The following is a 23,538-nucleotide window of genomic DNA, read 5'->3' on the forward strand; positions in this document are numbered from 1 at the left end:
TTTGGGGGAACAATCATTCAGCCCCCAGTGTTTGCCCCACTTTAAGAGCAGCGCACACACGAGTGTTAATTGCAGCCGTCAGCTGATGCCAGGCCAAAGCGGGGGAATGTTTTTTGTCTCTCGGGGCCAATCGCTAAACCTCAGCAGCACAGGCGGGTTTTTTTTGAGATGTATCTCAGTGCAGAAGAAGCCTTATAGGAAAGTTGTTATTTTAAAAATAAGCCTCGGGAAGGTGAAGGAGGCCCTGCCTCAAACAGGAGACGTGTCTCAAAACATCTTTGATCAAATGACCCTGTATTTCACCCTGGATGTCAGACTAGAGTAATTTTGTGGGTTGGTCTTATCGTGTTTCAAAACCTGGTATTAGAACGGGGACCCTGTTATCATTTCAGCTACAGAGCCACCATCACTCCTCTGTAACGGAGGGCTACGCAGCCATCACCTCTCCCAACAGCTTAACACCCTCTGAGGTGGGTACCCAGGGACATGCTGGGAATAGGGTCAGAAATGGAGTCAAACGCGTGGGGGATAGGGGACAGTGAGGGTGGACAGATGCAGGAACATGAGGAGAAGCCAGTCTTTCAACAGATCCTTCGACTGTAGGAGGCAGGAGGGACTTTGCAGGCAGGAAGGCTGATGGTATTTTTTTCCTAGAGCTTTTCTCATTGGAGACTCAGGATAATTTTGAAGAAAGGGAGACAAAAACTGAAAAAAAAAACCCTCTTTTTTTTCAAAGAAAAAAAATAGGTACTTCTCAGTAATAGCTCTTGCTTACAGCAACCCCGAGTGTATGTTTTTCCCAGGCTGTTTTTCTGATCTGCCTCATTCCTGAAAGCCTTGGCAGCGAAATGAAGTAGAAGTTTGTTTAACTCGTTTCAGTGCAGAAACCACCTGCCACCCCCCAGGCTCTTCACACTGCACAAGACATTAACAGCAGCGGAAAGTCGCGACCAAGAGTAATCACCGAGAGCCATGCTGATAAATGCTTGTGGCCCAGCTTTTGCTTTGGCACTGCTGATCCCGTGACTTGGAAAGGACTTTCTGGTGTTTAAAGCTTTGCATTGATATTTTTAGCCACCTGTGCTGTATCTGCTAATACTGTAATTCACACTGTGGTCCAGCCTTCACCACCTGGTGCTGTAGGCACCAGGCACCCCCCATGCCGCCCTCACCCACTCTCAACGCCCTTTTTTTTGAGTGGCTGTTGCTAATGGAGCATCTTCTTCATCTGTGAGTGGCTTAGAGCTCTGAGCCCCAGTGGAGGTAGACCCCATCACGCTGCTGCAGGTCAGGGCAGGAGTGACAATTTGCTTATGATACTGAGTAGCAAAGACAAGGACTGGCCGTGGAGAGTTGCAAAAAGACCTTATGAGATGGTGTGACCGGGGAATGAGAAGGCAGTTGGAATTCAATAGACCTGAGGTGATGCAAATGGGGGAAAACAAGCCCAACTTCACAGACACGTGCACAGAGATAGGCTGTGGGGTGGCCTGTGTTTCTCAGGAAGGAGACCCTGGGGCTGTAAGAGGAGTCCAGCTGGTACATTAGTGATTAAAAAATAATTTGGACTTTGCCAGTTGTGGGAAAAGAGTTGAGAAGGAAATAGTGAATATTGTTATGCAACTTGCTTGGGGCATGACGGGGGTTTGTACAACCCGAGGAGCCATGGAGAGGGTGGATGGCAGTTGAGTGTTCACTGAGACTGCACGTGTGGGATTGCTTCCAATGAAATGGCAGCTGGCAGCTTGAAAGCAGAGGGCAGCAGTGTGCGGTTACACCGCGGGGCTCCGTGCTGCAGGATAAAATGGGTGCAAAATGATGGCATGGAATAAAAAAAGTGACGGGGTGACTTAGTGGAAGAAACTTCCCACAAGAGATACTAAATGCAAAGAGCCTGCCTTCTGGGAAACCCCTGGCCTATAAATTGTTGGAGGGTGAGAAGGTATTGTGGGCAAAGCGTGTGCCCAGCTCCTCAGGTGGCTGCTGCTGGGGAGAGATTCTGGTGACCGTGTGGACCTTTGGTCTGACTTGGTACAGCTGCCCACACCTTCTGATGGGACGGTGCCTGAAAAACCCCTTTGCACGTGTAAGACTCCCTGAGTGGACTCTGTTCTGTGCTCCTGGCTGGGGGTAGGGTGGGGGAGAGATATCTGCATGGGCACCCCATGCAGGCACTGCTGCCTCAGAGCCTTCAAACCAGTTGCTCCTTCTCCACTTTGTTTGCTTCAAATTGTCAGGTTTTGGCTTTGGAGTTTGCAAAGCCCTGGAGGGTGTTTTCTGGCAGCGCTGCCAGGCTCCGGGCATCCCCGCTAGCCCCTGTCCTCACCACTTACCGCCGCTCTTGGTTCTCTTCCAGGCTGCCCGTCGGGGACGTTCAAGGCCAGCCAAGGGGATGAAGGATGCGTCCACTGCCCCATTAACAGCCGGACGACCTCAGAAGGGGCCACTAACTGCGTGTGCCGAAATGGATATTACCGGGCAGATGCTGACCCTGTCGACATGCCGTGCACCAGTATGTGGGCTCTGGGCAACTGGGGAGGGACCGCGCGTGGCTGGGAGAGGAAACACCCATCAGTCAAAGCACAGAGGGATACTTAGCAAAGGCATCTGTCTCAGTGGTACTGTGGAGGAAGCCAGGGGCTCGGAGTACCTCATCCTTGCAGGCATGGGTCTTTCTTAGCCTGGGCCAGTCTGCGCTTGCAAGCATTGCACGTGCAGAGAGGACAGAAATTCGGGTTGCTCTGTGCTGTTCTGGGCAGGGGGATGACTTCAGTCTGGGGCCATACCTGGATGAGAAGACCTGTGTGTTGGCACGCGGGAGATTAGTGCAAAGGCCAGGAATCAGAAACGCTACAAAAAATAACTGGTGAATTTTGCCCAGGAGGCCACGTAGTCAAATGAGCCGGGGTTAAGAGGACAGGTTTTGTTCCTGCTCCTGCCTCTGGCTATCCAGCTTGCTCCACACATCCCTGATGCCAAGAGAAGCACCTGGCTCGGCGTGTGCCTGCTGCAGGGTCCTGTCTGGGGCTGGGGAAAGGATGGGGTGCAGCTGGCCCTGTAACAACAATCAGGGCTCTGGCTCTTACACCTTTCTGTCTATTGCCTTTACAGCCATCCCATCTGCCCCCCAGGCCGTCATCTCCAGCGTGAACGAGACCTCTCTGATGCTGGAGTGGACCCCGCCACGGGACTCGGGGGGCCGGGAGGACCTGGTGTACAACATCATCTGCAAGAGCTGTGGCTCTGGCCGCGGGGCATGCACACGCTGCGGGGACAACGTGCAGTTCGCCCCCCGCCAGCTGGGCCTGACGGAGCCCCGCATCTACATCAGCGACCTGCTGGCCCACACCCAGTACACCTTCGAGATCCAGGCAGTGAACGGCGTCACCGACCAGAGCCCCTTCTCCCCGCAGTTTGCATCAGTGAACATCACCACCAACCAGGCTGGTAAGATCTGGAACCATGTCTCCCAACAGACCCCTCCAGGAAGGGGAGGTGGGGGTCAGAGACCTGCTGGTTAAGAGGTGCTGGGTGAAACCCTGTGGGGTGAGCAGGGCTTGAAGGGGAGAAGAGGTGGGGTGAGGCACGGCGTGGTGTCGCTTGCTCCGTAATGCTGGTGATGACCAAAGTGCATGGGCCTGGTGATTCCTGGATGAATCCCAAGCCTCGGGTGTGAAAAATGTCACTTATTTCAGTGAAAAGCTGGAGCACGTCCCGAGGCAGAACTGCCCTCCCCATCACCGCAGCAGAATGGCTCATGTCACGGTCCCCTGGCGTCTCAGCATCCCTTTCTGGCACGAGGCTCATGACTGTTTCTGAGGTTTTTTTCCTCAGAGCATCGGTTGCACACACTGTCGGTCTGTTGCAGACACAGCAGCAGCACTCGCCGCTGCTGGCAGCCTTGCTGCAGCCCCTGCTACTGCTCCTTTTTCCTGAGGAGGGAAGGTAAGATTAGCTCCAGCATTTTGACACGAGTTGCAATCTCTGCTCTGACTGCAGAGAAAGCCAGGACAGGCTGTGAAAGCAAAGGAAAGCTGCACAGAGAGGGGCTGAGAGATGGATATATGGGATGACCATCTGGAATTCTGCTCCAGGTCCTGTGCCACTGCAGAACCACCTTGGTGAAGAGTACCACTTCTTGCACCCAGGGTCTCCAGCTCTGTGCTGGCCTGGGTGTTTCCTACACTCCCCCCCGACAGGGTGGTTTTGCTGTGGGCAGGGATGGGTCAGGGGGCTAGCAGCGCTGGTGCTGGGAGTTTCCCCAGTAGCCCCCAGGCAGCAGCTGAGCTGGTGGCAGGACGCCCTGCAGAGTTGCTGATCAGGGGCTGCTCTCCCCAGCCCACCTGGAAGCCATCTGGAGCTGGAGCACAGGCTGGGGCTGGGGCTTTGCTTAATCCGATTGCACGGTGGAAGCATGCCAATAAGGTACAAGCATGCGTGGGAGCAAGCAAGTTTCTGCGGTCCCTCTGTATGGGGTTGTGTGAACATGCCCCAGGGTGCCCTGGACACTACATGACCTTCAGGACTGAATTTGGCAGTCGTGGATGACGGCGTTTCCACTGGATTGCCTGGAGACCATGGTATGTGCCGGCTGCAGGGGACGAGAGGTGTTTGGTCTGGGATAAAGCAGCAGTGGTGCAGATGGGCATCACTTGGTTGAGCACGCAGAGCACCAAGACAGACATAACCTGCAAAAATGTCTTAGTTTCACTTGAACCAGCAGACTGACCTCTGATCTTAGGTCAGGAGTTATCCTGGGAGCTGCAGGGCCACTGTTTTCTATGCAGTATCAGGAGCCCTGAAGGCAGGCTTAGCATAGCGTTGAACCATGGTTTGACTGCGAGCAGGAACACGTCTGCACATGATGAGGAGAGAGGAACTGGTCTGGGACGGTGACCTGGTCCAGCTTCCTTTACAGAGATGGCTGACAGAGACGGGGTGGGTGGGATGCTACCTGGGGCTGGGAGGGGGCTCTGCACACCCCCAGCATTGTCCCGCGCTACAGACGAGTTATTTAATGCTCGGATTTTGCACTTTGCAGCTGCGTGGTGTGCGTGTTACCATCATGTACTGCCTGTGGCTACTTCCACCTTAGCAAAACCAGAGAGCTGAGTTGCAAGCGAATCCTTTTCAGACCCCTGGATCCTCCTCCTTGTGTTTTCCTTGTTTGACACTCCTTTATTATCAGGGCTCACACTTCTCAGCCTGTGTGATGTCTCTCTTAATGTATCTATTCATTAGCACTAAACAGTAACTGTCTGCTTGCTAATTCCTCTGTAATTAGAGGCTCTGAATTCTTCTGCTTACACTCTGCACCTCCTGGCAGCCTTGATGTAGATCATTAGCAGTTGGTAACAGAAGCTGCAGACACAAAGGCAGAGCTGGGACAGGAGAATGGGGGGTGTTGTAGGGAGACGAGAGCATGCAGAGGGAGGGGAGGCATGAGCCTAGGGAAGCAGCAATTACAGCCTCCCTCTGCCTTTGCTCTGGGTTGAGCAGCCAGCTGGGGCTCCAGCTCAGGCAGAGCAGAGGAGCGAATGTGCGATGGGTTGTGCTCCTGCTGCGGCTGGACGATGGCCTCCCTGCAAAGCACCTGCTATGCTGGCCTTCGGGGACCTCCCAGCCCCAAAGAAAGCAAGGCAAAATTGCCCCGGCTCAGCCAGGCATAAATGGACCACTGCTGGGGGACTGCCTGTGCTTGGCGCTTCTGGGACCGAGGAGAGATGCCACAGCACCAGCAGCATTTTTAACCTTCAGGTGTCATAAATTCTTCAGCATCCCAGGAAAAAGCTGCTCTGGGAGAGTAAGAAAACAATCCCTGCAGAGCAGCCAGAGGGCAGGTACTGAGTGTGGCCGGAGGGGTGGCACTGGCGGGGTGTGACCATACAGTGACTATCACCCCAAAAGGGAAACTTGCGATCAAATGTGACACAGCATTCGCCTTCTTGTTCTCCCAGAGAAAGACGGCTGTGGCGATTATTGTTGTGCCCCTCTCCAACGAGGTCTGGATTTCCCTAACATTTGCCTTTACATCAACAGAAATTATTTTGCTGTTGTGTTGTGGTAATAGGACATTCCTCCTCATGTAGACACTGGCTTCTCTCAAGGAAAAATAAGAGGTAATTAGACCAAGCTGAATCACCCTTTCTTGCAGTAAGGTGGCTTTCCAGAATGTGGATCTTCCCATGGCTATTTGTGGACACTTCTATATTCTTCATCATAATTTTTTGAACTAGGTATTTTACCCATTAGCAGATAAACTACTTTCCTGGCTGGTCTCGCTGTTCCCTTAACACGTCCAAGTGCCATGCGGGCAGCTCTTACCTCACTGGTGGCTTATGTCTTGGCCCCTTCAGGTGCTGCTTCCCTCGATTCAGCCTCCCATTCTGCAAGCAAGACCTGCATTTTTGTTTTCAGACCCAAGCACAACCTTATGACTGTTTTCATGGGCTCAGCCATCAAGCCACGACCATTGCTCTGCACAGAAGTTGTCATTCCCAACACTGCCATTTTAGACGCTATGAACGATTGCCAGCAGATGTTTTTATATCGTCTTGCAGATCTGAAATAATTTTAAGGAGAGGTGCTGCCTCCATTGTGTTGGACACAGTATGAGTGCCAGCCTTGTTTAAAACTAATTTCATGTGTTGCAGATGATGATCCCGAGCCCGGTGTCTCACACACTCTAAGTCTGTGCACTTTGCTGAACTCCTGAGTTCAGGAAAAAAATCAAGACAGTTTGGCAAGAGCTACATCCACAAAGTCACGCTGCCGTGGCGTATTTGGGCCGTAGGATCCCATCAGGGTTTGTGGAAGGGACATACGGTGTCTCCGATTCACGCTCCTGTTTGCAGCAGGACTATCACCGAGGCTACATCTGCCGTGGCTTTTTCTAGCTGAGTCGTGGAGATCTCCACCTCTCTGCCAACCTGTCCCAGGACTATGTTACCCTCCTGGGAAAGATGCTGTTCATAATTTCCAGCCTGATTTGTGGCTTGGGCTCCTTGTTGCATCACCTGCTGGGAAGAGTGAGTTTTCACCTTCTTTTAACAGAGCTCAGAACAGTTGTAGCCTCAATTCAATTTGCCCTTAATGTCTTCATTAGCAGGCTCAGTCAGCCCTGCTCTGTCCACGTCTCATAAGCCCTGTGCCCCAGGCTGCCTCGGACACCCTTGGCCGGATTCTCCTGGACCCAGGGCCTTGTGTTCCTCATTGGCCAAGTTGATGTTGGCTTTAGACTACCCAGTTTGATGCTGACCTTAGAGTTCCCAGGTTTACCCATTACATTTCACTGAAACATTGTCATCTTTTCAGTCCCACCAACAAAGCGATCAGCAGTCCAGACCCCATGGCCAGGGAGGAGCCCCAGGGGACAGGCCACCTCTCTTCTTAGGAGAAGGTTGGTAGAAAAAGAGTGGCTAACATCAGCCCATGCTCGGAGGCGGTTTCCTGGGCCTTTCTCTTGCAATGAGTGTCCTAAAAAGACCAAAGGCGTTTAACCTCCAGAAGGGCAGGTTTTGTTAGAACAGGAGGTGTGATGCTTCCCTTTTTAAAGTACAGAAAATTCGAAAGGACCAGGACCAGCAGAATAGCAATAAAAAGAACCTGGAATAAACATCCCCTTCCTACCACATCCTTGCTTCCTGGTCAGTCTTCAGCCAAGTCAAATTCACCTCTTCCAGCAAACTGTGCATGATCCCCACTGCCTTCCTAGGCAATATCTTCTGTCACCTCTGAGACCAGACAGTGTTTTCTCTCTGTCGTTCTCGACCTCCGGCTCCACCCTGTACATCTCCCAGCCCCCCCTCCGCTTGCCTGCCTGTCGCCCCTGCAGCCGAGTGGCACCTCTCCCCCAGAGCTCAGCAGCTCTCCAGGGAGGGAGGTCTGGCACTTGCCGTCTCTCACAGCCATTCCCGACTGTGATATGGCCAAAGAAACCGAGCCCCTCGCACAGAGACTGGGTGCCACCAAAGGCCCTTTCTCAGCTGTGCCAGAACAAAAGATCTGTGCCAAGAGGATGGTTGAGAGCCATGCCAGCATCCCAAGAGGGAAGGCGCAGGAGGGAAGCCAGGGGTCAAGGAGCTGAGCGTGGCCCTGCGCTCGGGATAATGACACTTGACTAATTGAAAGCCATGCCAGGCGTCAACCCCCTTGCTGATGACAACACACAGCCCTGCTTACAAATTTGTGGCCATTCTTTGAGGAGGATCAGGGAGAGTCTTGGTGCTCCGAGGATTTTCAGGCTCCATCCACACCACGGGCAGGCTGAGTGCCCTGGGAAAGTCATCGAGGGAAAGGACTCCGTGGGCAGGGATGACTTAAACAGCACATGGGAAGGGCCCTTCTTGATAACAGACTGTGGCTTCTGTGATCTGAGAAGGGAGGAAAAAGCCCTGGGCTCTGGAGTATCCAGAGACAAATTCAAGACCTCCCGGTGTCGGGGGGAAGAGAACATCCAGATTTTTGGGCACGTTTCCCTTTTGTGAGGAGCTCTTGTGTCACATGGGATAAGAAGGGAAGATTAACTCTGATGTCAGAGGCTCTTGGCTGCAAACAGAGCCAAAAAGAGCCATACACAGCTAACACAGTGTAAATACCAGCTAGTGCGTGACAGATGAAACCGATACACTTTCCTGATAAACCTGTCAGGAGCAGCATCCGTGGCAGCGGAGTTCACTGGCAGAATTTCTCCCTCCCTATGGATCCAGAACACTTGTTATCATTATGCGTGTTGTTATTCTGGGTGGCATTTTACAGCAGCGTGTCGCGACATGGGTCCTGTGGCTGGGGAGATGCGCAGCTCGCACCTGCGCGCCACGTTCCTGCCAGACATCATTAGGGGTTGAACTTCTGCTTTGCCACGGCTATCGCAGCCGGGTGCTTCCATCCCAGCCAGGCAGTGTCTGGTAGACAGGGCTGTCCTGACAAGGCTCGGAGGTGCCTGTGAGCTCGAGGACAGCTGATCGTTTCAGTGGTCCAAAGCAAGCGTGTGGGCCATGGCTCTGCTCTGCTGTGAACATCCTGTGACTGGACTGAGTCCGGCCCAGGCCTTATGCAAAGGCTGGGATGTGACAAAGCACAGGTGAGACAGATCCTGGGGAGCGCAAAGCACCAAGAGGGAGGATTTTTCTCTCACCTTCAACCAAAAAAAAATCCCTTGCAGCCATAATCCGTGAGCTTTATTGCCGAATGCAACAGGGAGTAAGGAGGCGTCAGGGGAGGGAGGGTGAGGAGAGAGGAGCAAAGGCAGGGTAGCAGACAAGTTGAAGGTATCAGGTTGGTAGGGACTAGCACTTCTCACCAGCCATCAGGTTGCTGTTTGCTTGTCACATTAGTTGTGCTACAGGCTAGACAGAGAGAGAACTGTGTCACCTGGGGCACAGGGACTCTTGCTCTTATATTCTCAGTTTCATTTTGCATCAGAAGATCTACCTGACTGTCTTCCTCCTTTGGAGGGATGCACAGCAGTGGCCTGCACTCCTCTGGATGCAAGCAGGGAGTCATGGCATCTCCTGTTCTCTCTTGTGCTGCTCACAGCTGTGCCCTGAGCTGGCTGCAGTCAGGAATTACTTGTCTGTGAAACAAAAACCTGGGAAAATGCATGCAGAAATCACCTCGAAGAGTTGGAATGAGCTTTCCACACCTTAAAAGCTATGAATGTCTATTTCTTGTTGCCTCCCAGTATAAAAGTAAAAGGCAGGAGATTGTAGCATCTCTGCAGCTTGGATCTTTCATCCAACCTCCCACCTACGGCAGGACTGCTGCCAGCACTACATCAGGGCTTTGGGTAGACGATTATTGGTAATCCCCAAAGGCAGAGATCTGCCCACGTTTCCAGTGACTTGTCCCAGAACTGCAGCACCCCCATGGTGAGGGAACTTTTCCCGATGTCTAACCTGAACCTCCCAAGCTATGATTTATGGCCATTGCTCTTTGTAATACTAAATTTCAAAGGTTCAAGCCAAGAGAAGTTTTAGATCATCTTGCATATCAATTATCCTCACATTCAGTCCTGTCTTTGTCTAAAACATCTTTCAGAAAGGCAACTAGTCTTGACCTGAGACATCAAGAGACAGAGGGCCCATCACATCGTGGTACATGAGTCTGTGTAGCTTGTTCTTGGTTTTTTTTTCCTAATGAGATCAGTGAGTTTTTAAGAAAAGGCAGTAGACTCTGCCTGTCTGGACACCAGAAAAACATTTGATTTGGAAAACTACTAGCAAAGCTGGAAATCTGTCCAGGAACTGCTTGAATGGAGACCACTAGCACCCAAAGGGGGAAGCATGCGGCTGAACTGAGGTGATTGGATGAGGTCCATGAGAAGTAGTCTCACACGTCTTGATGTTTCACAGTCTGGTAAGTTATTTCTTATGCAGAAAACTGACATAAACATTGTTAGGACAGAAAAGGACTCTGATACCTCCTGAGGCACTGAGAGGTGGAATGGGGGTGAAATTCAACAATGGAAGGCAGCTGAAGAGGACCTGGTGGCAGACCATGGGAAGGGGACAACCCTCCAGTATAAAACATTGTGGGAAAACAACATGGACAAGACTGCACTGTGTCAAGCAAAGTACGTTCACCAGCTGTAGCAAAGCCACACTACCATTGCACGAAGCTTGGATGGTGCTTCGTATAGTCATTGCATGCACCCCTGGTTATCCACATTCAGGAGAACTGACCTGTGATGGCAGCAGGTAAAGGCTGATGAGGTGAGCAGAGCACAGGGCAGCCCACCTGACGGAGAGGAGACCAAAAAGGCACTGGGTGTTCAGCCTTGTGAAGGGGGTTTATTTCCTGCCCGTAACAATGTCCTGGGCTGGAGGGGCACTAGGAAGGGAGAAGAGTTATTAAAGCAGAAGGACAGGAGCAGATGGTACAGAGAGGCTGGTGACAGCGTTTAGGTGGACAAGCAGAAATTTTCTGAGTTGTGGAGCCATCTCCCATGTGGAGGAGCCAGGGCAAAGCCTGTTTGCCTGCGTGACAGAGCAAGCAGGAGTGAGTCTGCTGAGCTACTGTAGGACTGTTCCTGAGGTCCCTTAATTCCCCGGTTTCTTCCTTTGGGGACTTCTCTGGATGTGCTTCTGTGATAATTTGGTCTGCTCCCAGGCTCCAAAACCTCCTGAAACCTTGACATCCCTGTAGCTGCTTCTCTTATCCAGCATTAACAGCCAGACCTTACCCTCTACACAGACCCATGTAATCATCTGTAGTAATCCACATAACCATCCTGGCTCTGCAGCCCTTCTCTCCCTTCTCTGTCTTCTCTTTCCTTCATCCCCAGCTCCCACCCTCACCCTGACTGCCTCGTACACAGGGCTGCTGCCGCCAAAACCTGATGCAGCTTGGCATTTGCTGCCCTCCTCCTCTCACTTGGTGACCCAGCCTGTTGCCTTCGCTGCATCGCCCCTGCCTGCAGCAGCCGGTGGTGAGTGCCCGGGAGGGACCCTGCCATGCCCAGGTCTCTTCTCCTCTGCCCACTGGAGACCCTCCGTGGCCAGGGATCCCAGATGGTAGGAGCTTTGCCAGCTGCCAGCTCTTCAGGACTCCTCTTCCCACTCCTGCAGTGGGCAGCTGGGGGGATGTTGGCAGAGCAGGGTATGGGCTGCACTGCTAGAGCTTTCCTAGCAGATGCTCTTCTCTGCTTACTACCAGCTCTGCGGGCTCCTCCACCTGCTGACTCCCAGGCTTCCCTGTTGCATAAATTACTTTGTGAGTTTGAGGATCATTTTTCCCACACCTGCCTGGGGCTTCAGAAACCTGTTTCAAAGCATCTGGAGCTGACTTTGGGTAGAAAACAAAAGCCCATCCATGATGGATGGGGTGGAAAGTCCCTTTTGGTGAACCAGCACCTCGCCCTCTCCCCGCAACATGCCGCCATCCCCACTGCGTGCGAGTGCTGGGAGCTGACGAGTGGCTCAGGAGCTCACCTTTTGCTTATGTGTTCAGGAGGGGTGATTTATCTTTCCTGCTGCACTTGGCAAACACAGCCTGCAGTGATAATTGCCTTGCTTGTGCACGAGGTGCTGAGTGCCAGTACTCAGGCAGGTGGAGATGCTGGAGGCAGGTAGGTAAGGCTGCAGATGCACGGGGGGCCAGTTTGAGGGTTACAGTGCTTAAACAGCTGAGCATACTCTGGAGGGATGATGCTGCTTGGTGGTGTGTTTACGTGGACCATAATAGATGGTTGTAGCAAATGGGGTTAATGCAGCCAGCTGTCCAGCTGTCCCTTGGTCCATCTTGGAGTCCCTGTGATTTAGTAGTCCCTCTGTCTGTGTGTGAAACAATAAGTCTCTGCTTGACTCAGGTCAGGCAGGAAGATCCTTACCATGCCTGTCCCACCGCAGTCCGGTTCATCACCGCCACTGGCCAGTGTGCAGGAGGCTGCTGCATTGGTAGGGCTGGGCAGGAAATGCTCTTTCTAAGAAAAAACCCTGATATTTCAAAAATTTCCCTACACACAGAGGGAGGCCAGCCTGGTGGAGTCTACCATGAAAGAGGGCAAGGGAACAAGTTCAGTCTCAAATTAGCAAGATCCAGTGGGTCCAAGGGGATGCCCTGCAGCAGGCGTCATTCTTTCAAGAAATATTTCTCTGGTCTAAGTGTTTGAAATGTCAAAATCAGTATATTCCTAAGAACAGTTTTGTTGCAATTAATTAGCACTTTCCGGGAAAGTACTGTTTTATTGAAAATCTGGGGGACTGGCTCCTGCCAGCGTTCCTGCTCTCCACCAGCCATTTGCTGATGACATCGCCTTGATCTGGAGCAGATCAGGTTTCCACGTGGGGACGACCTTGGCATGAAGCGACCCCAAACTCAGTGCTCCCCTCAGTGCTGAGAACAAAGTCCTGCCCTCCTCCGCGGGCAGGATGGCAGCAGGCACATGAAGGCTGCAAACTCAGTTAAACAAAGAGCGTAAAGACAGCCAAAAGCCTTCGTCTGCCGAGGCGAAGTCACTGGGCTTGTGGCTTTAGGAACTGCTTTAAAGGCTGTAATCTACACTAAAGCCTTCGCTGATTCAAGTGGGGCCAGAGCCAGGACCAGCTTTGGACTGCATTGCCGTGTTTTTAAGATTTTCCAGCGTTTGTAGTTACAGACTCAAGGGGCTGGAGGCTAGGCCCGCTGGGAAATTTTCCAGACATTCGACACACACAAACAGCGTGGGTACCAGCCTGATGCAGCCACCTTGCCAGGAACCTTGGAAACAAAAACCTCACAGCCTGTGAAGTACCAGTCTTCTAGAGCTCTAGCAAGCCTGGTGAACATCCCGAACCTGAAGCTTTTTCTGCTTTGAGAGCAAACATTTATCAACGAACCCTAGTGCTGTCATCCCTGTAAGGTCGCATTGCTTTCCTCAGCTTCTTCTGGAGGTAACTGATTTCAAAATTATGCAGCTCCTGAACATGCCATCACAGGGGAGGACACTGGGAGAGAAATTGGATGGACAAACATTTTAATAGCCCAAGCAATAGTGAACCATTTTAGCAGGAGAGATTCACACACCCAGAAGTGCTGGAGGTCTCCGGCCCAACCTCCCATGCAGAGCAGGGTCACCACTGAGGGCAGGTCAGGAAAAGCTTCCCTTCCTCCCTTTCTCATCCACATCTTCCTTACTGTGGTGCTGCCAGTGCTCACGTCGGAGGAAGGCATCCCGAATTCAAATCCACTCCCCAGGAAGGCCCGTGGTGTGAAAGCTTGCGATGATTAAATGGCACGAGAGAGCTTTACCTGGAGAAGCAAAAAACGGAAAAGGTTTTCACCAAAGAAGTCCATTTCCAGTTAGATATCTAGATGCACTTGGACTCTGAGCTGAGTAAGAACATGAACTGAGGTCTTGAGGTCTGTGATGGGACCTGGACTGGGGACAACTGGGCCAGTGCACAGTGACAGTCACCTGCCAGGGACTGTGTGGGACTGGGATGCCTTGGGGCAAGGAGGGAGGGCTGGTTTGGATCGGGCATCTCTTGGGCAAAACACTGGCGCAAGACATCCAGGTGTGTGGGGAAGTGCACAGTGAGTTGTCCTGGCTTTCCACTTCACCCATGCTTGAGCAACAGAGGTCACCTGAGCCCTGTGTGCTTATTTCACCTGCCTGCAGCCTTGCATGGAGGCCCTGTGTGCTCCTGCCATTTCAAACACGGTTTTTCAGGTGCTGCTGGAGCCTGGATCCCAGCTAGATGTCTCCAGGCCCTGTGGCTTCAAGACCAGGGAAGCCCTTGCTCCATGGCTGACCACAGCACCGTCCTTGCCGCTACACAGCGTCACCCTTTAGTCTCACCGGTGTGAGCTGCTGGTGTCGTGCAGGGCTTGAAGTGCAGAAGGAGCTCTGGGACCTCCTGGGAGCCCTGCACTGAGGGAGTGCCCTGCTCTGGTCCCACGGGCGATCCTGTTCCCCACGTCGTTCCCACATGTTGGAGCTACCTGGGCACCCAGGCAGCTGAGTCCCTGAGTGAAGGCAGTGGGGTAAAGCTTGCCCACTTACCCCAAGGTTTCCCAAGTCTCTCTCTTTGACACGTTTGCAGGGCAGTTGCAGGCGTCCACTGCCAGATGCTCTGTCAGCAACTTTCTCCCCCACATCTCTCCATTTACTGCCCTGTCCCGTGGCCTCTGGACTAGCTGGTGCCTTGCAGCATCATGGTGCATTTCCCTGCCACTCTGTCTTCAGCTGGGGGTCATGCAGTTAATCCTGACCCCGGATCACAGGCGCTTCTGCATGCGGGTAATTGAAAATGCCAGAACTCCCTGCTGACCCTCCTATAATAAAAGCAGTCCGTCCCCCGTCCCCCACGCCGGCGGTAACCTGACACTCCAGGGACCAAGATCTGTCAGGAGGGCTCCGAGGAGATGCTGGAAAACTCCCAGCTGTTCACCTCTTTTTTCCCCTGGGTAATTTCAAAGTGTTGCTGGGGAGAGGCCACAGGCTGGGTTGGCTTTGCTTTCTCTCTGTCGTGAGTGTTTTCCAGAGCAAATGTTGACTCTGTCTGACATGACACGGGTTAGTGGTATTAAAGTGATCAGAGATAGGGGTTTTGCTGCCTGTAACCTGACTCTTCCAGCTAAGCCAGCAGAGGAATGGAGACACTTTGATTATACTGGGATTTCAGTAGTGCTGACCCACTGGCAGGCAAGGAGTGAAAGGCTGAGCCTTGCAGGACTGGCAGGTGAAGGAGGCAGGGGGCTAGCTGCAGAATGGGGGGCAGATTGCAACTGGTAGCATTTCAAATGGGTATAAAGATCATGAAAGAGAAGCTGTGGAAAAACCCTGGTGTCCCCTGGCAAGCAGCCCAGAGACTGGAGCCACACAGTCCTACCAAGCACTCCTATTGAATGGCCAGGGAGTGATGCAGAAGGTGCTGCCTGGGGAGTCCGAGACCCTGGGCTGCTCCCAGTGATGTTAATCTGGCGGGTGGAAGGGTCTTGTCCAATTTTATTCCCTTTCCAGCAACGATCCAGCTTTCCAGCCTGCGCAGTGTGACCTTCCACAGCTTCCCAGCAGCGCCAAGGCTCTGAAGTGGCCCTGAAGTGCTGTGGACATTATCTGGTGTGTAGGTGGAGATGGGCTTGTTTCACAGCGTCACATCACTGGGAGTCAGACCCTGGCAGTTGTGGTGGCCCAGAAAATTGGCCTCTGCTGTCAAGGCCCATTAGGAATAGGATGCTTGTAGGGTCCCTTGGGGTGGGAGGAATGAGCACACATGAGGGACCGGATGGTGTCACAGGAGGTCGAGTTGTGTTGCTCGATGTCTGCAAGGAGGACGCCTGCTTGTTGTCCTGTTAAGTGAGTCCTGGTTCACTCTCATGCTTATTCATGGTCTCTGTGTACTGAAAAGGTAGAGATGGAATAGGAGGGAGGTCTCCTTAGGATATTGAGAAAGCAGGGCTCGGAGAAAGGTAACCGCTCCCAGAGACAAGCTCTTGCTGTCTGAATAAAAGAGGAAGGTGCCCCAGCAGATGTCCTGAGGACTCCTGGTCTTGTTCTGACAGACGGAGAAAACCTGGTGTGATGGAGCTTGGCTGGGGAGGGAAACACGAGCTTCCTAAGAATGCCTCTAAACAGTGCAACTCAGAGACACAAAACCAAGGAGGAAGATGGGCCTATTAATTTCTCATTCACCCCATACAATACTTCATTGTGGGATGCCCCCCTGCTGCTTTTTGTCAGTTTTATTGTAATGAATTGCCCTAAGCTTTACATAGCAGTCTCACCAATTACACTAATTTCAGATGCATCTAGGATCTCTCTCCCTGCTCCCAGCAGGATGGGTCCCAAGGCGCTTGGTCCGCCCCGGCATCAGCAGGGAGGTGCAGGGAGTGAAGGAAGCAGCAGTTACCCCCTCCCTTCCCTGAGCTGGGGAGCATAGTTTGAAAAACCAGTGAAGGTGCGCAACGGAGAGGGAGCAGCAGCTCTGCAGAAGCTGTCTGAGGACTGGGATGAGTCAGAGAAGTGTCATGTTGGACACACTCAGAGGAATATCAAACCTGAGTGAGGAGGTGGATGTTGTCTCTATAGTTAAGAGGGACGGTTACTGGCTAGTGAGATCAGTTTTGAGGTTTATATCTGAAAAGGAGGTTAACAAAAAATTGGAAAAGGTTCAGAAGGGAGTCATCAGATTGATATGTGGGCTGATAAATCTGTGAAGCGCTCAAGAAACTCAGTGTACTTAGATAACAGAAAAGAAGATGAAATAAAAATATTTTCATGATCTTTCAGTTCTTTCATGAGGACAAAATTCTGTTTCTAGAATCCTCCTTAATTTAGCTAGCAAAAGCAGAAATGTTCCAGCAGTTGGAAGCTGAAGTCCATAAATTGCAACCTGAAAATAATATGTGCATTTTAGAACAGAGCAGGTAACCATGAAGAAAACCTCCCAAGAGGCACGGTGGGCTCATCGTAATTTGCAGTCCTCAAAGAAAACTGGATGTCTGTCTATAACATATGCGCAGGGTCAACCGCAAGCGTTTCAGCTATATTTAACTCATTGCCTGGGTTCTGTTGCCAGTCTCATGCAGATGTTCAGACCTGGTTGTTACAGTAGCTTTTCCTAATTTTCTGCAAAATCGACATGTCATTGCACTGTCTCATTGAACTGCCCCAGGTTTTGCGGTCCGTGTGACCTTCTTTCAGGTATTGCTGTGAATAGAAAGTGCTTATTTCTCCTGGAAAACTCAGATTTCTTTCCATTTTGTCTTCTTCCCTTTCCTTCTTTCCCTTAATCTTTTCTATCACTGTCAGCAGGCAAGCCAAAAAGAAGTAACTATTTGGTATGGAAGTAAAACACTGGCTATAGCAAGGCTGAGGTTTAGCAACGCTACCAATGTGCCCCTTTGTCCGAACCTGAGATCAAGCAAATCTTTAGTTAAGAATCCAAAGCCTCTTGTGGCAGATCAGCAATGGTTAAGCTGCCTCTGCTGCGATGGATCTGTGCCACCTGGGGTTTAGTTTCTCTTAGCGGAGACTGCTTAAGCAGCCCTTGAGGCCGGTCAGCCGGGAGCGGTCTGGTTCCGTGCCCACAGAGGTGTTAGCCTGCATGTCACAGCATCCTCATGGAGCAGCGCCGTGGAGGGAAACCTGGACGTGCCCTCGGGCAAGGATATAAGCCTGTAAAGGGACATTCAGTCACAAGTACATTAAAATAGGATCCCTTTCCCGAACAAATCATCATTTCTTAATTATCTGTAAGTACATGCTGAGCTATGAGAAGCTGCCGCCTCTTGTCCTCGGGAGCAGCTGCCCTGCCTCCTGCCCAGCTGCACGCTTGGTGCGGAGGTGCGAGAGAGGCTCTGCCCTGGTCGGGGTGCTCAGGGGCTGGCGCCGAGATTGTGTCCTGGTTCACGCATCCGTCAGCAGTGACTGCAGGTCAGGAAGCAGAGCCAAAGCACCTCACACGCTCCAGGTGCTGTTCTGTGAGATGGCAAGGCTCTGCTGGTGTGCCTGTGAGCGGTCGTCTCTCTGGGGGGTTTTTTTAAGGTTTTTTTTTGTTTGTTTTTGTTTTTGTTTGGTTTGGGTTGGGGTTTTTTTGTTGGTTTGTTTGGGTTTTTTTTCTTTTTCTTTGGGAGACATGCTTTTTTAAAATGCTGAATGTGCCTCAGCTAGAGAGGCTGGGAGGCAGGACATGGTGGGGCTCATTTACAGTAACGTGGCAGAGAAAGATTGCGCTTTATAACCAAAAATGGACATTTTATTCCTGGACCTAATCAAAAAAGGCTAAAGGGTACTAATACAGAGAGACTGGTAACTAGGGAAGCCCCATCTTTGGAAGTTTAAAGATTCAGCTAAAAAAGCTCCATCTTCCCTGATCTGGTGCTGGGGATGATCGTGCGGCAGATAGGTTGGACCAGGGACTCCAGGGGTCCACAACATGGCTCGGCTATGAAGCACAGACAGAAGAGACAGGATGCCTTTCCCTGCCCGTTACCTTTTTGCTACATGAGATCATTCGTTCAGGATGTCTATCAGACCCACCTCGACATTGGCAAGACCAGCCTCGGGGCATGTGTGAAGCATTGTCCTCTGTGCTGTTGAAGCTGCTGCACTGCTTTTGAGAAGGTAAATATTCAACGGGCTGAAAAACCTTGTGGCTCTGGTGCTTCTCTTGCCAAACCCCATTGTAACTCCATGTTTCTGCCCCAGTTTGAGTTTTCCTGGGAGACAGTCTGTCAAGCAGGACGTAAGATCCCAGTCCTTCCATGAGGTTGCCTGAATATGCTGTGTGGTGGGATTTGAGACCTTCTTGCCTGGACATGTCCACCATGTGGCATTGAGCCAGTGTGGTTTGTGAGGGCACTGCTGGTTTAGCTGTCATTACAGTCTTGGCAAAACTCAGTGGTTATACCTGTGTGTCCTTTGGGGAGGTTATGGGTATGTGGCTCTGCTGGCAAGACCTGAGGATGGGATGCATTTTGACCGCCGTCCTTCCCATGTATCTCCAGTAGCTGAGCTCAGGCACCTCCTTGTACCCTGTGTGGTCTGCAGAAAAGCTGGACAAGAAGAGCTGTCGACACTCCCAGAGATTTATCCTGTAGAGCTGCCCCCAAGCCAGGGAAGCCTGCTCAGCTCCTGGTGGATTAAGGAAAACCGCTGAAGCCCCAAGCGCCAGCCGAGACAAGGGTCTGCCTGTGATCAGTGTTGTGTGGCCATGTGGAGGCTTGGGGTGATGACCATGGAAGCATCATCGCGTCCACCTGGTGCTTCTGCCGCAGAGGGGTCATCACATGAGAGACGTCGGCTGCCTCCCCTCCCCGTGCGCTGCAGATTTTGTGCAGCAGGGGACAGGTCATCTGCCTTTTTACATCAGAGGATTTTCATTAAGCTTATTTTACACTCCAGTGGTGGTTTTGGCTTGGTTTATTTCTCCAGCAATTTGGAGAAGCCACAGGGCTCCACTAAGAGGAATCCAAAGAATCTGAGGCCATCCCAGATAAAGAGGATGTGGAAAAGTGCCTTTCAAGGACTCGAATGATTAATTTTGCCTCCAAGTGACATGGGGTTCAAGGGTTTCAGTCATGAAAAGTAAGTTTCTGCCCACTGTGGAAGTAAAGCTCTGTTTATCTTTTGTATCATTGCTGCACACGTGCCTCTGGATGCACCATCAGGGTAAACGTGCCTCTGCTTACACATTCATGGTGGTGACGTCTCAAAGTGATGGTGGCTCTGAGAGCTGGGGTGCTCCAAAGCTGATATCCTTTATGTGTCACAGGGCAGGTCCCTTTTCCAGCATCCATTTCCCCCATACACGGTAATTCAAATACCTTCCATGAGTAAGGGACAACCAGGCGAGCCAACAGCTCAGGGAGTGTCTTTGACACTGGGCAATTTATGCCAATGGGGCAATTGTCTCCAATTTGCTGACCATTTCCAACCCAACCTGGAAATGAGAAAAACCCATTTATTCCAACCTGGAAATGCTCCCTAAAGCTGCATTTCTTTTGTCACAAGGGAACAAAGAGGAGTCACAGTTCGTGGAACAAGGTAACCAATCCCACAGCGCCAGGTTAAATGCTGCCAGCAAATCTTTGGCTTTAGCAGCGCAGCTGTACTCTGGCCAGTCCTGGAAAGGGCTTGGCACAAAGCAGGCTGGAAGAAGAAAGACCTTTTTTTATTATTATTATTTTGGTCCTTTTTGCAGTTTGTTAAATCATTGCTTTGAAATACTCAGAAACCCAATGGACTATGTATAGTTTGTTCAGAAACAACGGTTCACTAAAGTCAGCTTAGATATTTCGAGACTTTTACCATCTTTGCTCAGCTGAGTTCATCACGTGTCAGAAAGTGTACCTCTCTCAGTCTTTTCTGTTGTGTTTGTCACTTCACCATGTCCCGTGGCAGAAAAGCTCTTTCTACAGCGTAGTTCAGGCTGGTCACAAAGTGCTTGATGCTTCTGTCAAAGCTGGAGCACACCTTGTGATGTGATACACCAGGTAGCACTTTCCCAGATTGGAGGTTCTTTGTGTTCACTTTAACTGTTTTCATCTCCTCCTTTTTAGCTATTATATTAAATGCATTAAATACTGCTGGGTGACCAAGCTCCTAAGCACAGCCTCTGCCTCTGAAAGTGCTCAGTAAAATTAGATAAGACAGGCAGGGAGCAAAAATGAGACCGGATGGCTAACCTCATTTTCCAGGTAGAAAATGGCAGTGCAGAGGGATCATGTGGACTTGTAGAAGGTCTCCCATGTGGACTTAGGGGCAGGGCAGAGAAATGCAACCAGGACCTTCCAGCCTTGGAAGTGGTGAAGAGTCAGAAACTCATGGGTCTTCACTAGCTTTGCAGCTGCTGAGCTTTTGTGGCGCTATCTGGCTAGAAGCTTTTCCCTCTGAATAGACTCCGGAAAGTCACTCTGAGGTCTGGCTGACTTCACTAAACTGTTTTCAGACTCAGACCTCCAGTCGCAGCCCATCCCTTATTCACAGAGCTGGGACCCTCTCACCTGCGGTGAAGCTGTGTTGTGAGGACCACGTGCTGTAGCCCTGCAGTGTGCTGCGCTCTGTTAGCAAGAGCACAGGCAAAAAATTGAGGACAGTGATTGTTCCCATGTGCTCAGCACTCGTGAGGCCACGTCTGGGGTACCATGTCCTCTTTGGGGCTCCCCAGTACTACAGAATAATCTGGACTACAGAGTAATTCTAGACTACCAACTGCAGCAGGTCTGGCAGGAGGATCACTGGGCTGGGCCAGGGGCTGGGTCACAAGACGTATGAGGATAGCTGAGAGAGCTGGGTTTGGCCAGTCTGGAGAGGAGGAGTCTGAGGGGCATCTAGCTACAGTCTTCCATTTCAAAAGGGAGTTTAAAGAGAAGACAGAGCCAGACTCTTCCAGAGGTGCACAGTGAGAGGACCGTACTCATGGCCTCAAGGTGCAATGAGGGAAGCTCCAGTGGAACCTGAGGAAAAGCCTCTTCCTCACAAGGCAGCTGGGTATGGGTGCTCCCTGAGCCTGAGGGATCCCCGTCCCTGAACATATTCAGATCCCAACTGCATGCGGTCCTGAGCAAAGTGATGTGACTTTGAAATTACTCTGCAAGCCAGTTGGACTAGAAACCTCCAGAGGTCACTTGTGACTTAAAGATTTCTGTGATTTTATTTGTGTGCCTTTCCCTGATGTCTGCAATAACACGAGCAGTTACTGAGAAGACACAGTGGCGGAGGTTCCTGCCTGTCCAGAGGCACTCCTTTGCCCCAGGTGTAGGAAAAGCGCTGAAGTTGCTGTAGTCATTGATCTCACCTGCCTCCTCCCCAACAAGCATCGTATTTGCCTCATTAAGTCTCAATAGATGAGCCCCAGCTCATCCATTTGGTTCTTTTTTCTGAGCCAGACGAGGGCAGGTTCACTGAATACACAGCTGCCTGGGTCACGGCTGGTCACAAATGCGTGGAAGTGGGAGAAGAGCATCCAGGGCTCTCACTCCTACGTGGAGGGACCTGGAGCTGGGGAGCTTCTCCAGCTGCAAGGTCAGCCATTGAACCTGTGTCTAAATCATGGGACGCTGCCACATCCCGGTTTTGTGGTGGGATTGGTCTGGGTGTATGCAGCGTCGGTCCTGGAATAGCCTGTGCGAGTGTGGGATCAGTTCCCAGAGCATGTGCAGCTCAGACGTGCCAGAGAGACCATGGGCTGTGTGCTCATCTCGGTCCAGTCGCAATCCGGGCTGCGGGACCATCTGTAGCTTCATCACATCTGCCTTCCAAGGCCATTCTCCACAGGGAAAGAAATGTTTGTCTTGGAGATTGCAGGTGTTCTATGAACTCTGTGTCAACAAGGAAGCAGCAAGCTCTGACAAGAGCTGACAGGCTCCAGAAATGTTACCTGTGTTTTATCTTAACACCAGCAGGAGAAACTAATCCCATGAGTTTGTAAGTATGGGCCCTGAAGCGGTGCAACTGGGACATTAAGGTGGGAGGGAAGCAATGCTGTACGCCACAGAGCAAGGGAAGGTCTGAGGTGGTACAGAGAGTTTCAGACTGGTGGGTAACGGGGCTTGGCTTGCCCAGAAATGGATGGAGGGATTGGTGTTTGGGACGAGGTGAGGCTTTGGTCCCAGGAGCTGTTAGGATCACAGAATGGTTTGGGTCAGAAGGGACCTTTAAAGATTATCTAGTCCAACCCCCCTGCCATGGACAGGGACGTCTTTCACTAGGTCAGGTTGCTCAAAGCTCTGTCCAACCTGAGCTTGAACGCCTCCAGTGATGGACGTTCTGCCCTCATTCAATTTTAGTAAGTGCTGGACAAAGCCAGAGGTTGCCAACGCTTTGCTGAGGCTAACCCACACTGCACCTTCCCTCAAGGGTGGGGAAACCCAGGGAGATGAGGGGAAATGATGCAGCAGTGTGGTGGCAGATTTTGCTTTACCCATACCTGGTCCCTGCTCCCCTTGACAAGCAGGCATTGAACATCCTGGGAGCTACAGAAAACCAGGAGTGAAACGAAGAGGCAAATATGGTGGATCAGAAAAATGGCTCTTGTTGGTGTACTTTGAGAGGAGTTGCTCAGCTGTAATTCATTACAGTGATGTGCAAGAACATGCTGCAGCCACGCTGGCCCAAGAAGCACAGTCCTCCTGCCACTGCCATGTCTGCAATCCTCAGCTGGCATGGTTTCTGTCGCTGTGCATGATGCCAAGGGAAACCAGACTGGCAATGGGTGAGAGGTGCTTTGCTTTGTGTGCCGCTCCTCCAAGCTGTTTCTCAGAGCTGTCAAATGAGTTGTTCTTCCATGAAATATTGAAAGGGTTGGACCTGGTAAAAGCCCTTCTGAGTGCAAGCCTCTCTGCATCCATTTGTAACCAGGCATACGAGTGATGGGGAAGCTTTCTCGCTCCCACTTTCCAATCCTCTCCCACCCCTGAGGCTTCCCCTCTGCCCTGAAGCTGCTGAAGCAGTGAGTCTGTGTTGGCAGGCGTGCCAGGGCTAACACTGCGCTGGAGTTAGCACTCTCCACGGCTGGGCTGGCACTGGGTGAGGTCTGGAATGGCCTCCAGACTGAGGTCCGTGGAGGCTGTTCTGGCAGTGCCATCAGCAGGCTGGGCGCAGTGAAGGGGATG

At 51.6% G+C, this 23,538-nt stretch overlaps 1 protein-coding gene across 5 annotated transcripts in view; it reads left to right on the plus strand.

Moving 5' to 3' along the window:
* EPHB2 (EPH receptor B2) overlaps positions 1–23,538 on the plus strand; it is a 139,377-nt gene that overhangs the window by 79,750 nt on the left and 36,089 nt on the right. For all 5 annotated transcript variants that reach the window (XM_064470421.1, XM_064470417.1, XM_064470419.1 and 2 more), the window contains exons 4-5: positions 2,357–2,512; positions 3,112–3,447. In XM_064470421.1, coding sequence (XP_064326491.1) covers positions 2,357–2,512; positions 3,112–3,447 — 492 coding nt within the window. The remainder of the gene's footprint in view (positions 1–2,356; positions 2,513–3,111; positions 3,448–23,538) is intronic.

This window comes from Phalacrocorax carbo, chromosome 20 (genome assembly GCF_963921805.1).
Source record: "Phalacrocorax carbo chromosome 20, bPhaCar2.1, whole genome shotgun sequence".
In the NCBI taxonomy this organism is placed as follows: domain Eukaryota; kingdom Metazoa; phylum Chordata; class Aves; order Suliformes; family Phalacrocoracidae; genus Phalacrocorax; species Phalacrocorax carbo.